We start from the raw sequence: 12,821 nt of genomic DNA on the forward strand, positions 1-12,821 counted from the left end.
GCACAAAACTCTATCCCCTAATTAAACCACGATTAAACATTGCACTTTTTACTTGGGTAGCTTCAGGCTATTAGCCTGGCTTTAGTGAACTCTATATTTTATTGTTCAATTTATACGGGGTTGACTTAATAACACAAAGGCAGGTCGTGTATGTAATATAGGTTATATTTGCTTTATAAAGTTCGTGTGTACCGAAAAACTCATAATAGAGGTGGATCAACAAACACTCATAAATCACTGACTTGCTTTCTATTGTTTGCGGCCATGAAAATCTGGCTAATCGCCTCTCAACTATGGACACTCTTCTTTTACAGGATTAAAATATGCAAGTTGTTGTGGAATGTTATTAACTTTCATAATTTGATTGACAGATCAGATGTTTTTCAATGTAATGACTGCTACATTTTTTGTAAGATTTACCATTTTGTCAAAATAAAAATGTGTCAGGCTGTGCTAATGACAATGTATTGAGATCTTTTGGGTATTGGAGTTTTTCATATCAGTGCCGAAGTGAAAGTTTGTGTAAATAAACCCAGTAATTTTCATGCATATTTTAAAATATGAAGTAACACATTTTCAAGAGCTGGTTAAACGCATTGGACACATTTGGTGTGTTTTCAGGTGCCTAATAAAATGCTTTAGGCATGAAGTCTTTCAATATTCGAGTAAGAAAATACCTCTTTCTAAACACTATAATAATTTACTTAAGAGGGAGGCGTTTCTCACAATGTTTAATACAGCTCTATATTGCTGATAAACAAGTAAGTTTTAATGCTTACATTTATTTTGAGTAATTACCAATAGTGTCCATCAGTGGCTTTAAACAAAAGTAAAGAACAAACATGTTCAAGAAACTTACCTCCACCACTGATCAGTTGAGCCGAGCTCTCCGCCGACCCCACCGGGTTGACGGCCTTGCATGTGTACTGTCCACAGTCGCTCATCGTAGCATTATTGATGACCAGCAATACACCGTGGTCACCCTCAAATTCGTATCGGTACTTGCCGCCTTCCTTGATCTCCTCACCCTCCCGGTACCAGACGATATCTGGCTCAGGTTCACCGGTGATTTCGCACTCCAGCACCGTAGCACTTCCCTTTGTGATCCTCTTATCGCTGAGTCCAACAACAAACTGTGGGAGTGTAGTACCTGTGCTGACCGTTTCGGAATTCTGATTGTTTTCAGCGTGGTCAAAAGAGGGCGCTCGAGCGCGTTCCAGGGATATCTTTTTGGCGGGAACTGGTGGAGGGATTTTCTTGACTTTCTTAGGGGAGGCTTCGGTGACGGTGATGGCTGGGGTGCCCGAAGCTGGGATGTCGATGTCGGCGTCATCGTCTTCGGAGATTGTCAGGGAGCGCTTGAAGACTTCATCCATGTTGTCACGTTTTTCACTGGGCTTGGCGAAATCGACATCATCGTCATCTTCCCAAACTATTACAAATGACAGAAAATGTGCAACCGTTACCCCGTGAATCGAGCCTCTATTTTAATATGTATATTCAAAATAAACTTTAAAAGGGTTTGATACCTTTTGTAGATCAAGTTTTTGACCATGACATGACCCCCTACTCACTATGAATGAAGATGTATGCAATGAAATTTACCTGTCGAAGTTCGAGGCTTATTAGTCGTCAGGTTTTTGAGGGGGGAAAACGAAGAAGAAAAAAACAGAGCAATCTTTCACCGAGACGAAAAACATTTTCGTGAAATTGTTTTACTCATCTCTCAAAAACTCAACCCCTAGCAGGTTATACTTTAAGGGAGGCTTTCTACTATCATTGTTTTTAAGTCATGTACCAAGTTGAATGTTAATCTTTTGACGTTTGTGTTGTGTGTGGTACAAAAAGTATCAAAACGATTTAAGTCATGGTTTTCATGAGCTGACTTACGAACGATCTTGAGGTCTGATGTAGTTTTATCCTGGCCAGCTGTGTTGGATGCAATGCATGAATATTCACCCTCGTCCTCGGGAAAAGCTTCCGTTATGGTCAACTTGGCTAGTGTACCTGTCAGTGGAGAAAGATAGGTAAATATTGTTTACGAATACTTCAAAAACAAATAATTTGCATTGTGGAAAAAGAATATTCTTTACTTGTTTTAACAAGTTAAAACTGTTAATTGTCAATTAATTGTAAATTTGTTGTTGATATTATTGATATGGACTTACCCTCATTTGTCATTTTGAAATATTTTGATTCTTTGATCTCTCTGCCGTCCACCGTCCACGCAACGGTCGGCTGCGGCACCCCTTCAACCTGGCAGTGGAAAACCGCCGTCTCCCCCTCCTTGATGCGCATGTCCTTTAACCCCTCGGTGAACTTTGGTGACGTCTTGGTCTGTACGTGACGCGTGAGCACGTGACGGAAGTCAAGCTGGGTCGGGTCGGATTCTGGGGAGCTTTTGTCGGTGCTGCTATTGAAGGTGTTGTTATTGTTAATGTTCTGAAGCCGAGGTCTGGAAAATAAATAGTTGCAAACTTAAGTGAAAAATTTGGTCCCAAAATGACGACTTGCCGTCATAAATCAGGGAGTTATTATGATGCAAATTCTGTGTTTATGCCCTTTACACTGATGGAGAAGGATCCTGGAGTGCTTCGAGAGAGAAACAAATTCACCGGCAACTCGGACTTCATGACCCCGCATTCTATCTGCTATACCACCGATATTGCCTTGTGCTTTAATTTATTTTCCCCAATCATCTTCGAATCCGAAACAAGGATCTTTGGCGATATTCTATTCTATAATGCTTCTTCGGGTTTAAAACGGGTTGCATGATGCAAAGCTTCAAACACCATTTAGGCCATGGGTAAATCGAAGGGGAAGTTGGAAGGGTTAGTTGATTAAAAAAAACAACCAACGTCATTTCTGACAATACCTGGCAATGTTTTTGTCTTTGCTGTAATTTCTTTTGCTTTGCCATATACACTGATATACACTGGGCATTTAAAAGTCAAGCCTTTCTGTGAACGCCACCATATTGGTTTGCTCCGTATCCATTAAAGTATATTATTTTCATTTCTTGTTCATTATTCATTTTTCTTGACCAGTTCTTGAAAATTTGTTTCTTATTTTCTTTTTTAACCAACATGGATTTGTTTTTTGAATTGAACTGAACTGAATACCTCGACTTTAATAGTTGTCTGAAATCCGTCTGCTCTTCGTCCAATGGATGCACCACTACAGACACAGTACACTTCTCCTCCCCATTCGCATTAGCAATTAGACATGTATAAGACCCAGCGTCTGTGGACAACGCAGTGGGTATCTGAAGAATCCTTAGGTGGAGTCCGAGCTTCTTCAAGACGATACGCTGGCCAGGCGAGATGATCCGACCGTCTTTAGACCACGAGATGGCGGGCTCCGGATCGCCCTCGACCTTGCAGGTGAGCTTGAGGCTGCTCCCTTCGTCCACGGTGAGCGAGCGTGGCTTCTGTGTGAACTTAGGAGGGGAACCTTGGCATACTGGATCTGAAGCCGAGAGAAAACCATAAGGTACAATTAAATCATAGGAATTTTTCATAAAGGTCTGAAGAAAGCCACACCCAATGTAGAGTAAAACTCAATACACCACACTGCCACATCACAGCAAACGAATATTATAGAGTTTGTTCAATATAGCGGGATTTTTTTTTATTTTTTATAATTTAACGCCGATTTACATATTCTTCCACATCAACCATGCTACGTTTTGAAAAGGAAAGACTAAAAGCTGTTAATGGCGGGAATGGAAACAACTCTTTTAAACACCCCATCATGCATCGCAGCTGCTATTTAAAAATTCAATTAAACAGTAACTGTAAACAAATTAAAAGCATCAAACATTAAACGATGCGAACGAACGAACTCTTCCATTCTCGAACGATTAAATGAAAAAGAATTATCTTCAACAATGATTAAAAATGTATTCTTCTAAAAGCTTCGTCCACGTTTATTTTGACGTGTTGATTTGAACACACCCCGAAAAATTATAGAAATACATATAAGTAAATTATTTGTTTATGTGGTGACCAGTCTTCAATTTGTTTTGTTATCCAGCATGCAAATAGTAATTGGTTGCCATAAGCCAAAAGAGAGTAGGAACTGACTGGACAAGAGCATGCAACAAGCCGTTACCATGAAGCTGAAATATTGGAGAGAGGAAAAGAAGGAGACCCTGATGGGAGACAGAGGTCTGATCCACGGTAGAGGCAGGCTAAGAGAGAAAGACATGACGGGAGGAAGTTCTCGGAAGTTATCAAGATGATGAGGTCATCAGATTTTTGTTTGCAATAAGCAAGTATTGATGTGTTTCGTTTTGGTTCTATATCATAACCCTCAACAAAAGAAATGTTTACTCATAATTAGCAAAAGTATAATCCTGCATCACAAGATCAATACACCATAGTCTTGATTATGTTTAGGTTTGTGATGGAATAGAAGTATATTTATGTACAATCTTGATGTACCGTCTTAATATACGTCTTTTATGTTTTTTTCAGCAATTTATCCATTCTTTCAAAACCCTTCTTTATGGCAACCTGTTAACTAGTTGCGACTGTTCGGGAAATGCATTTAAAGGCCCTGGACACCATTGGTAAACACTCAAAATAATTGTCAGCATAAAAACTTACTTGGTAACGAGCAATGACAAGCTGTTGATATTATAAAACATTGTGAGAAAGGGCTCCCTCTGAAGTACTGTAGTTTTGAGGATAAGGTAATTTCTCACTCAAATATTAAAAGACTTCAGGCCTGAAGCCTTTTATTATGCATCTGGAAGCACACAAATCTGTGCGAGAATGTTTTTTTTCTTTACTAATTTCTTGCAACTGCGACGACCAATTGAGTCAAAATGTTCAAACTATTTTGATGGTTTATGCATGTTGGAATACACCAAATGAGAGTACTGGTCTTTGACAATTACCAAACGTGTACAGTGTCTTTAAGGTACGATTCAGTGCATCGACTAAACCGTACGAATTCAGTCCATCAAATCAGCACTTGAATCTTCGAATCCTGGCCATTGTGGCATTGGTATCTTTCATTCTTACCTTTTACGTCTATCTTAGCAGCGCACTGTTCCTCCCCAGCAGTATTGAATGCCTTGCAGTAGTAGATACCCGCATCCTCTGGGTATACCTCACGGATAACCAGAGAATGAAGCTCACCATCGTGGAGGAGTTTGAAATCATCATCTTCTAAGATCTCACAGTTATCGAAGATCCACATCACGTCTGGTGCAGGGGTTCCTAAAAGAAGATTATCAGATTGTTATGTTGGTTGGTGTGAATGAACGTTCATTTGTCACAGTCACAAACATTATTAATCATATTTACACAAAAACATTTAATGTGTGTTGCGCTCTCTCTCTGAAACCAGCCTCTTTAAGGGGGATTACCAGTACAACAAAATACCATAAGCAAATTACACAGTCAAAGTTTAAGTAAAAGTACACCAAAGTCCAGTAAAAAAAAAAATAGAAATCAAGGCTGTATTGACAAATAGTTGCATGAACACCATAATATACCTTAAAAATGTACCTTAGGAACAATAAAGCATTGACAAAGTTCACAAGCAAATATAAACCATAAAGGAAAGTTTTAAGTTGAGATTTAAACAGACTCTAAATCTTAGAATTTGTTCATATGCATGTATTATTTGTTTCCCTGTAGATTTAGAATGCAAGCCACGGCAAAGACAAACAATTTACCTTTAACTTTGACTGTAAGTGCCAAAGGACTCCCATCAATGACTTCGACATCACTCGGCGTCTGTAAGAATTCTGGTTTGGTCTGGGCCACAGCCACAGGCGGCGAAGCCTCTTCAAGTTCTTTGGTCTCCGTCTTAACTTCAGGTTCTGATTCCACGTCAGAAATAACAAGTTCGATAACCCCGTTGTCCGGAGGCGGTTCTTGGTTAACACTCTCGGGGTCGGATGTGATGATCTCGGGGTCGGATGCCACGATCTCCCCGTCGGATGCGACGATCTCGGGAACAATATCTGCTTCGGGTTCGGTCTCACTTACATCGCTCGTCGTCGAGACAAGATTTTCAATTTCCGGTTCTTCATGTTTCACTTGGAGTGGTTCCACTTTCCCTACACTCTGTTCTGGTTCAGATTCGGATTCTGACTCTAGGTCGAGCTTTAGTTCCAACGCTGGCAGTGTTTCTGTTTTTGTAGATTCTACGGTTATTGTTTTGGGTTCTACAGGGCGTCTCTCAAGTGGGACTTCGACGCGATCTTTCGGCAGTTTTGCTTTGAAGACGACAGATACATCCGACTCCTTATTGTGGAATCCATAAGGCTTGGACTTTTCTTCTTGGTTCTCCACGACTTCCACCTTGTATTTTGGACTCTTTTCAACAACTAAATCTTGCTTTGATGTCAAGTCTTTTGTGGCACTCAGGACTTTCTCATCTCGCTTGGACAAAGCTGATGACGACTCGTCCTCAGAGTCAGAGGAAGCTTCGGGAGCAGAAGCTTGGAGGAATATTTCCGTCCTGGATGTCTTTCGTTCCAGCTCCCAAGGTCCTTTCTTCTTTAGTTGTTGAACTTGTCCAGCAGGTGCAACGGTCGCAACATGCTCGACAGGTTCACTGGGTTCAGTAAGTGCAACTGAGAATAAAAGAATTCCGATTATTACGTACGAGTTATTTATGAGATTTCGATGATTTCAATTTTCATTGGAATAGGAGACGAGATACTTCTTAAGACATGAAATGATAAAACCCGAGAACATTTTCTAAGCAATTTAAAAACCATAACCAAATGACGAGAAAAGACACACCGGAACAATTTCTAAGCAATCTAAAAACCATAACCAAATGACAAGAAAGGACAAAACCAAGAACATTTTCTAAGCAATTTGAAAACTATAACTAAACAAAGAAATAAGTTTTTTGAAAAACTAGACTAAATGAAGCATGGACAATATTTCAATGAGTACACTTTGTATAATTTCCAAGCTGTTCTGCAAATTGCTTCGGCCCAAAGGAATAAGTTCTGAAGCAACTTGGGCCGACAAAGACACAAGTGTTCTATTGTACTAATTAATTAGTCCTGTGATTATATTATAGATGTACTTACTCTCAACGCTTAGCCTTGCTCTGCAAGACACCTCTCCGTCCCTGTTACGTGCAATGCACTCGTACTCCCCTTCGTCTTCCGGTAGAACCTCCGGTAACACCAGTGTAGCTTTCTCGCCATCAAATGCAATCTCGTAGATGTCATCGTCCGGTGAAATCTCCTTGCCGAGAAACAGCCACTGTATTGTCGGGGCTGGCTCGCCTGTGACACGGCATGAGAATCTGGCAGTGCCGCCGTCCTTGGTCCGGGAATGCGTCATCCGCTGAGTGAATTTCGGCGGTATGTCTCTTGTTATTTTGCCTTTAAAAATGTAAAAACAGAAAAATGTGATATTTACATATTTATAAAAGTATCGTTATGTACTGCAATATTGACTGGATCTTCTGAGCACAGTGTTGCTAGGGTTAACAACACAATTATTTGTATGGTGTAACCTTGCAGACTTAGTTGTGTGGTCTCGGTTCAAGAATCAATGGCACATACTCTTGCTTTATGTTTGATGATCTATCAACGATAGAGAACGGCATCTCTAGCAGGACCATTATGACACAATCGCTGCTGGTGATGTATTGTCAATACAAAAAGAGCATCTCGAACCAAGACTAACACAACACTCGAGTCAATATCATTGCAGCAAATCAAAATAAATAAACTGTGAACATCGGTAACAACTCGAACATTTCACTCTTTTTTCTTACCACGAAGAGCAATGTTAGCACTCGATGTAGTCTTGCCATGCTCATTAGCTAAGACACACGTGTATCGTCCAGCATCCTCCTCTACCGTGTCATAAATCTCTAAGATCTCCTCTCCACCATCCTTGAAAATCTCAAATCTCCCTTCGTCTTTTAAGACCATGGTGTTTTTCTTCCATGTCACGGACGGAGTGGGGTATCCCTTGACCATGCAGGAGAGTCGAGCTGTCTCCGGCGGGGTGATGTGATGCGAGCGTGGACGCAAGATAAACTCTGGGGGCTTGGGGACCGGCATCCCGGTGGACTGCAGGGAGGACCGGCGAGGCTGATGCTGGTAATTGAGGGGCGCTCTAGAATAAATAATAAAGAAACAGGTTTTGTTAAAATTAACATTAAAGTCAAGCTTTTTGTTTTTATTCAAAATATTTCTATAGATGATTTTTCCAAACAAGAGAGAACTTGTCGAAACTACCACAAGGGAATATAAACACCAAGCTGGCAACAACAAATCTCTCACAATACACACTTCGGTTTGACATCTGTGCACAAATCAATCGATTGACAATACTACTTCTCGTTTATTTATTTCTGTTAAATTGTTTTTAAAATATCACACAATTTGATAACAAACAACGGCACTTACTCTGAGAACACCTCATCTTGCTGGGTCTTGACAATACTGTCTGGTTCATCCGTTGTGGTGCTTCCAGTCTTATTGTTTTCCTTGCTCAACTCACTGGAAGGTTGGATCTTTCTTCTCTCTTCCTTGGATTCAGAGCGAAGTTCATCTCTGAGGAGGGGTTCTTTGGGTTGTACTTTGGCTGTTGAGATTTGGGTTTTTATCTCAATCTTTGGTTCCTCAGGCTTCGGAATTTCTTCGAATTCTTTTGGTGAAAGCAATATTCGTGAAAAAAATAAGTTAGACCATGTGATTTCCTTAATATGCGATAGCTCAATTTGTGAACAGGCATGAAATGGAATTCGGGTAAACATTGTTGCACAGTATGGTGAGACAAGGATTGAGGTAATTTCATGTCAATTGGGCATTTTTTTTGTCAGTGTTTTTTTTTTTTTTGTCTCTTTAAAGGCAGTGGACACTATTGGTAATTACTCAAAATAATTATCGGCATAAAACCTCACTTGGTAACGATTAATGGGGAGAGGTTGATGGTATACAACATTGTGAGAAACGGCTCCCTCTGAAGTGACGTAGTTTTCAAGAAGAAGTAATTATCCACGAATTCGATTTCGAGACCTCAAGTTTAGAATTTGAGGTCTCGAAATCAAGCATCTGGGCTGAAAGCACACAACTTCGTGTGACAAGGGTGTTTTTCTTCCATTATTATCTCGCAACTTCGATGACCGATTGAGCTGAAATGTTCACAGGTTTGTTATTTAATGCATATGTTGAGCTACACCAAGTGAGAAGACTGGTCTTTGACAATTACCAATAGTGCCCACTGTCTTTAATAGACAAACCGGTCCAAAAATACTGTGAGAAAATAGTATTGCCGTTGCAAACTGCTCACCATCAAAACGGACCTATGGTAAGAATGCAAAAAATTGTTAATGGCCTGACGTTCGGATCCCAGCATGATTTTTTTTCTCGAAGGCTAACATAGTTTGACGCACTGTTCAAACGAGTGCGACCTTCTGTGTGGTATTATGGGAAACTCCCATTGACAAAAACAACATAAAACTGAGTCACAAACAATACCTTACACAGTATGCTGAGATAGAGTTACTCTACCCTTCAAAACCTTACAGTTGTAAGGTATATTTTGTCAATGAGATGTTACCCACCTACAATCAGCTCTGCAGTGCTTGACACCATACCCAATGCGTTCTTGGCAGTGCACGTGTACACGGCATCGTCGTCCGCCGTGACGTCAGTGACGATCAGTGCGCATGTACCGTCTGACTTGCACACGAATCGATGACGTGGGCCCTCCTGCACTAACTTCCCGTCCATGATCCAGGATATCTCGGGAAAGGGGTCGCCTGAAACTTTACATTCGAAGAGGGCCTCCTCGCCGTCACACAACTCGCAATCGGAGATCCTCGTAATGAAAGATGGAGCCTGTCCCGACACGACAGCTGGTTTCGGTTTTTCTAGAAAAACAAGTAAAATACAAATAGATTTGAATACAAACAGAGCAAAAGCACATTATACACCGTTTTAAAACATTTAAGATTATGTTAAAACCGTTTTCGCCCTTCACTTCTTAGCTGTACTATGACTTTCATCAAGTGAACAATTAATGTTGTGTATAGACGATGTGACCTCTGACGTCACACGAAAACCATAACATGATTCGTGCGCATACCGCCGGGCAAAACCTTTGTGTTTTGGCAACCAGCTAGAAAGTGTATGCAATCTTACTATGACTACGCAACTCAGTGCCCGGCGAAACATGACGTATATAGTGTTTTGTCAACAGAGGGCGGTTTGAATGTAAACATAGGTCACATCGTCTATACTTGTGAGGATAATTTTCTATTTAAATGTTGAACAAAAATTGCTGACACAATAAAAACTTTTTTTAAAGTCGCACATTTTGCTTTGGTCAACAACAAAAACGTTATGTGGTAATCTTGGGACAAAAAATGAACATGCGTCCTTTGATTTTATTATATAAAAAAATAGAAAAGGAGAGGGGTGAATTAAAACCACAGGCAAATAAACACATTAACCAAATTCATTAAGCGAGAGACACACAACTTATAAATAAATAGTACAACATGTAACATTTTGATTGAGTAAAATGTCACATATTATATAAGATTAAAAAACACTTTTCTTTTACCTATGGCACTCATATTTTTGGTATTATTTGTAGTCTTGTAATGTGTGTATTTTATTGTTGAAGGGTGCCAAATAATCTTATCATCAAACCAACGCTTTTACCCGGGTTCAATATTTTGGATGGGTTCAACAGTTAAATAGTTTCTAAATGTCAAATGTAATCGAAAGATACTTTCTGAGAAGTGAAGTTTCTCTACATATCAGCAGATACACACCTCGGGTAAACTTTATCTGCCACTTGTAAGTTTCAATTTACACAAAATCTGACTGTTACTACATTATCCAGACGACTTTGCTCTATCAGAATTGTAGCATTAAAACAAATGACAGAAAACACCTGCTTATGTAAACAGATGAAATTGCACTAAAAGTAAAATCAAAGACTGATTGCATTTGGAGTGGTCAAATCAATCATGATTTCACAAGGTCGGGGTTCGGAACTCTCTATTTAAAACAACCTAGCATTTGATGGAGAGACTTTTTTTATAGAGCACCCCCCCCCCACCCCAACAAAACCGGTTATGATTTTTACACTTGCGACTATGGGACTGAAGTTGTGAGAGCAATATTACAAATTTTGCATTCGACCTCGATAAGGAAATGTTATAATATAAATATTTACCAGCATTGAACATTAATGTACCAGCATTGAACATTAATGTACCAGCATTCACCCAAAATTACAATTAATAAGGATAAATATTCGGAAGTTTGAATCAAAGAAATCCGACCGTTCCAAGGACGAAAAAGATTGTTAGATTAAGTAGACCCAAATTCTTTTAAAGGCACCGGACACCGTCGGTTATTATCAAGACCAGTATTTCCTCTCGGTGTATCCACAACATATGCATACAATAACAAATCTGTGAAAATTTGGACACAATTGGTCATCGAATTTGCAAGAGAATATTGAAAGAAAAATTCAAATGTTGCAAAATTGTGTGTTCTTTCAGATGCCTACTATTAGCAAAAGACTTCAGGCCTGCAGTATTTTATTCTTTCGGAGAGAAATTACATCTTCCTCAGAAACTACGTTTCTTCAGAGGTAGCCGATTCTCACAATGTCTTTATGGTATCAATAGCTCTCCATTGCTCATTTCCAAGTAAGTTTGTATGCTAACAAATTATTTTGCGTAATGATTCCACACTAAAAAATTATTTGAGTAAAATACCAATATTGTCCAAAGTGCCTTCACAATTATTGTCACCACCGGCAAATTAATGTACTTAAATACTGGTATGCCAGTGGTATTTCACAAGGCGCATGCCAATCCTTGGTAGGGAGGTATCGGCAAGCCGCCACTATTAAAACGTAAACTTGGTAATGTAAACCAAGCGAATTAATTGTTTTTACCACCGTCATTCGATTACAAAAACTATTTTGGATCCCGTGGCCACTCCAGTGACGGGCCATTTAGGCCTTTACTCACGCACCAGGGAGCCAGTTCTTACCATGGAAACCACATTCCACGACGTTCATGAACTTGAAAGAAATGTAAATAAACGACAGAAATTTCAGTCTTTCTTCCTCGAACGTGGTAACAATTTCTTCACCATGGGGGTCTGTGTGTATACGGAGTACTGGGATAGTATTTCTAAACACTTGAAAGTACAAATATTTTAATTGAGGGTTGGATGTTTAATGTATGTGCATGGACACAGTAAAACAAATTACGTACGAAGTTATCTCTTTAATACTACAGTCATAATGCCTAGACCACTTGCCTAAAAAGGGAAGGTACACGTCGTTTACCAATCTTTCCACAAATGGCAATACAAACTGTTGGTTACAAGCCTACAGCAGTATTCAATAGTGTAAAGCATTTTGAGCAAATCAATTTGTTAGTAATGTGGTTGAGTACAAAGATATCAGTTTGTTTGCCCTCAAATTTAAATATGAGCAACCCAATTTCAGATTGAGTCTGAATTCTAATTGCGGATTATTTTTCCAGCAGGGACATTATATTCGCCACAAACAATGTCATGGAACACAAGTTTGTGTTCAATAATGACAATTTTGTTCACTGTTAATTTTTGTTTTATCGTGTTTAAAGCAAGGAATTTACATGTGTTACGTCAAACTGATAATCATTATCGCTTGAACGTGAAATTATAATAAAATGATTTACAAGATGGATTATGATTGCACATTTTACAGGTGTGAACTGTGAACAAACACAGACAAGGTCGAACACGTGCGTTTATTGTGATCTCTGCAAACAATTCGGAGGTTTTAGAAGGCTAATTACAATGG

General features: G+C 39.4%; 1 protein-coding gene across 2 annotated transcripts in view; it reads right to left on the reverse strand.

Moving 5' to 3' along the window:
• Positions 1 to 12,821, reverse strand: part of LOC117291184 (myosin light chain kinase, smooth muscle-like) — a 99,423-nt gene that overhangs the window by 22,063 nt on the left and 64,539 nt on the right. For both annotated transcript variants that reach the window (XM_033772763.1, XM_033772764.1), the window contains exons 11-20: positions 9,565 to 9,873; positions 8,405 to 8,645; positions 7,765 to 8,111; positions 7,067 to 7,366; positions 5,690 to 6,595; positions 5,031 to 5,228; positions 3,123 to 3,468; positions 2,169 to 2,455; positions 1,891 to 2,007; positions 860 to 1,432 (exon numbers count right to left, since the gene is read on the reverse strand). In XM_033772763.1, the coding sequence (XP_033628654.1) occupies positions 860 to 1,432; positions 1,891 to 2,007; positions 2,169 to 2,455; positions 3,123 to 3,468; positions 5,031 to 5,228; positions 5,690 to 6,595; positions 7,067 to 7,366; positions 7,765 to 8,111; positions 8,405 to 8,645; positions 9,565 to 9,873 (3,624 nt within the window). The remainder of the gene's footprint in view (positions 1 to 859; positions 1,433 to 1,890; positions 2,008 to 2,168; positions 2,456 to 3,122; positions 3,469 to 5,030; positions 5,229 to 5,689; positions 6,596 to 7,066; positions 7,367 to 7,764; positions 8,112 to 8,404; positions 8,646 to 9,564; positions 9,874 to 12,821) is intronic.

This window comes from Asterias rubens, chromosome 6 (genome assembly GCF_902459465.1).
Source record: "Asterias rubens chromosome 6, eAstRub1.3, whole genome shotgun sequence".
Lineage (NCBI taxonomy): Eukaryota > Metazoa > Echinodermata > Asteroidea > Forcipulatida > Asteriidae > Asterias > Asterias rubens.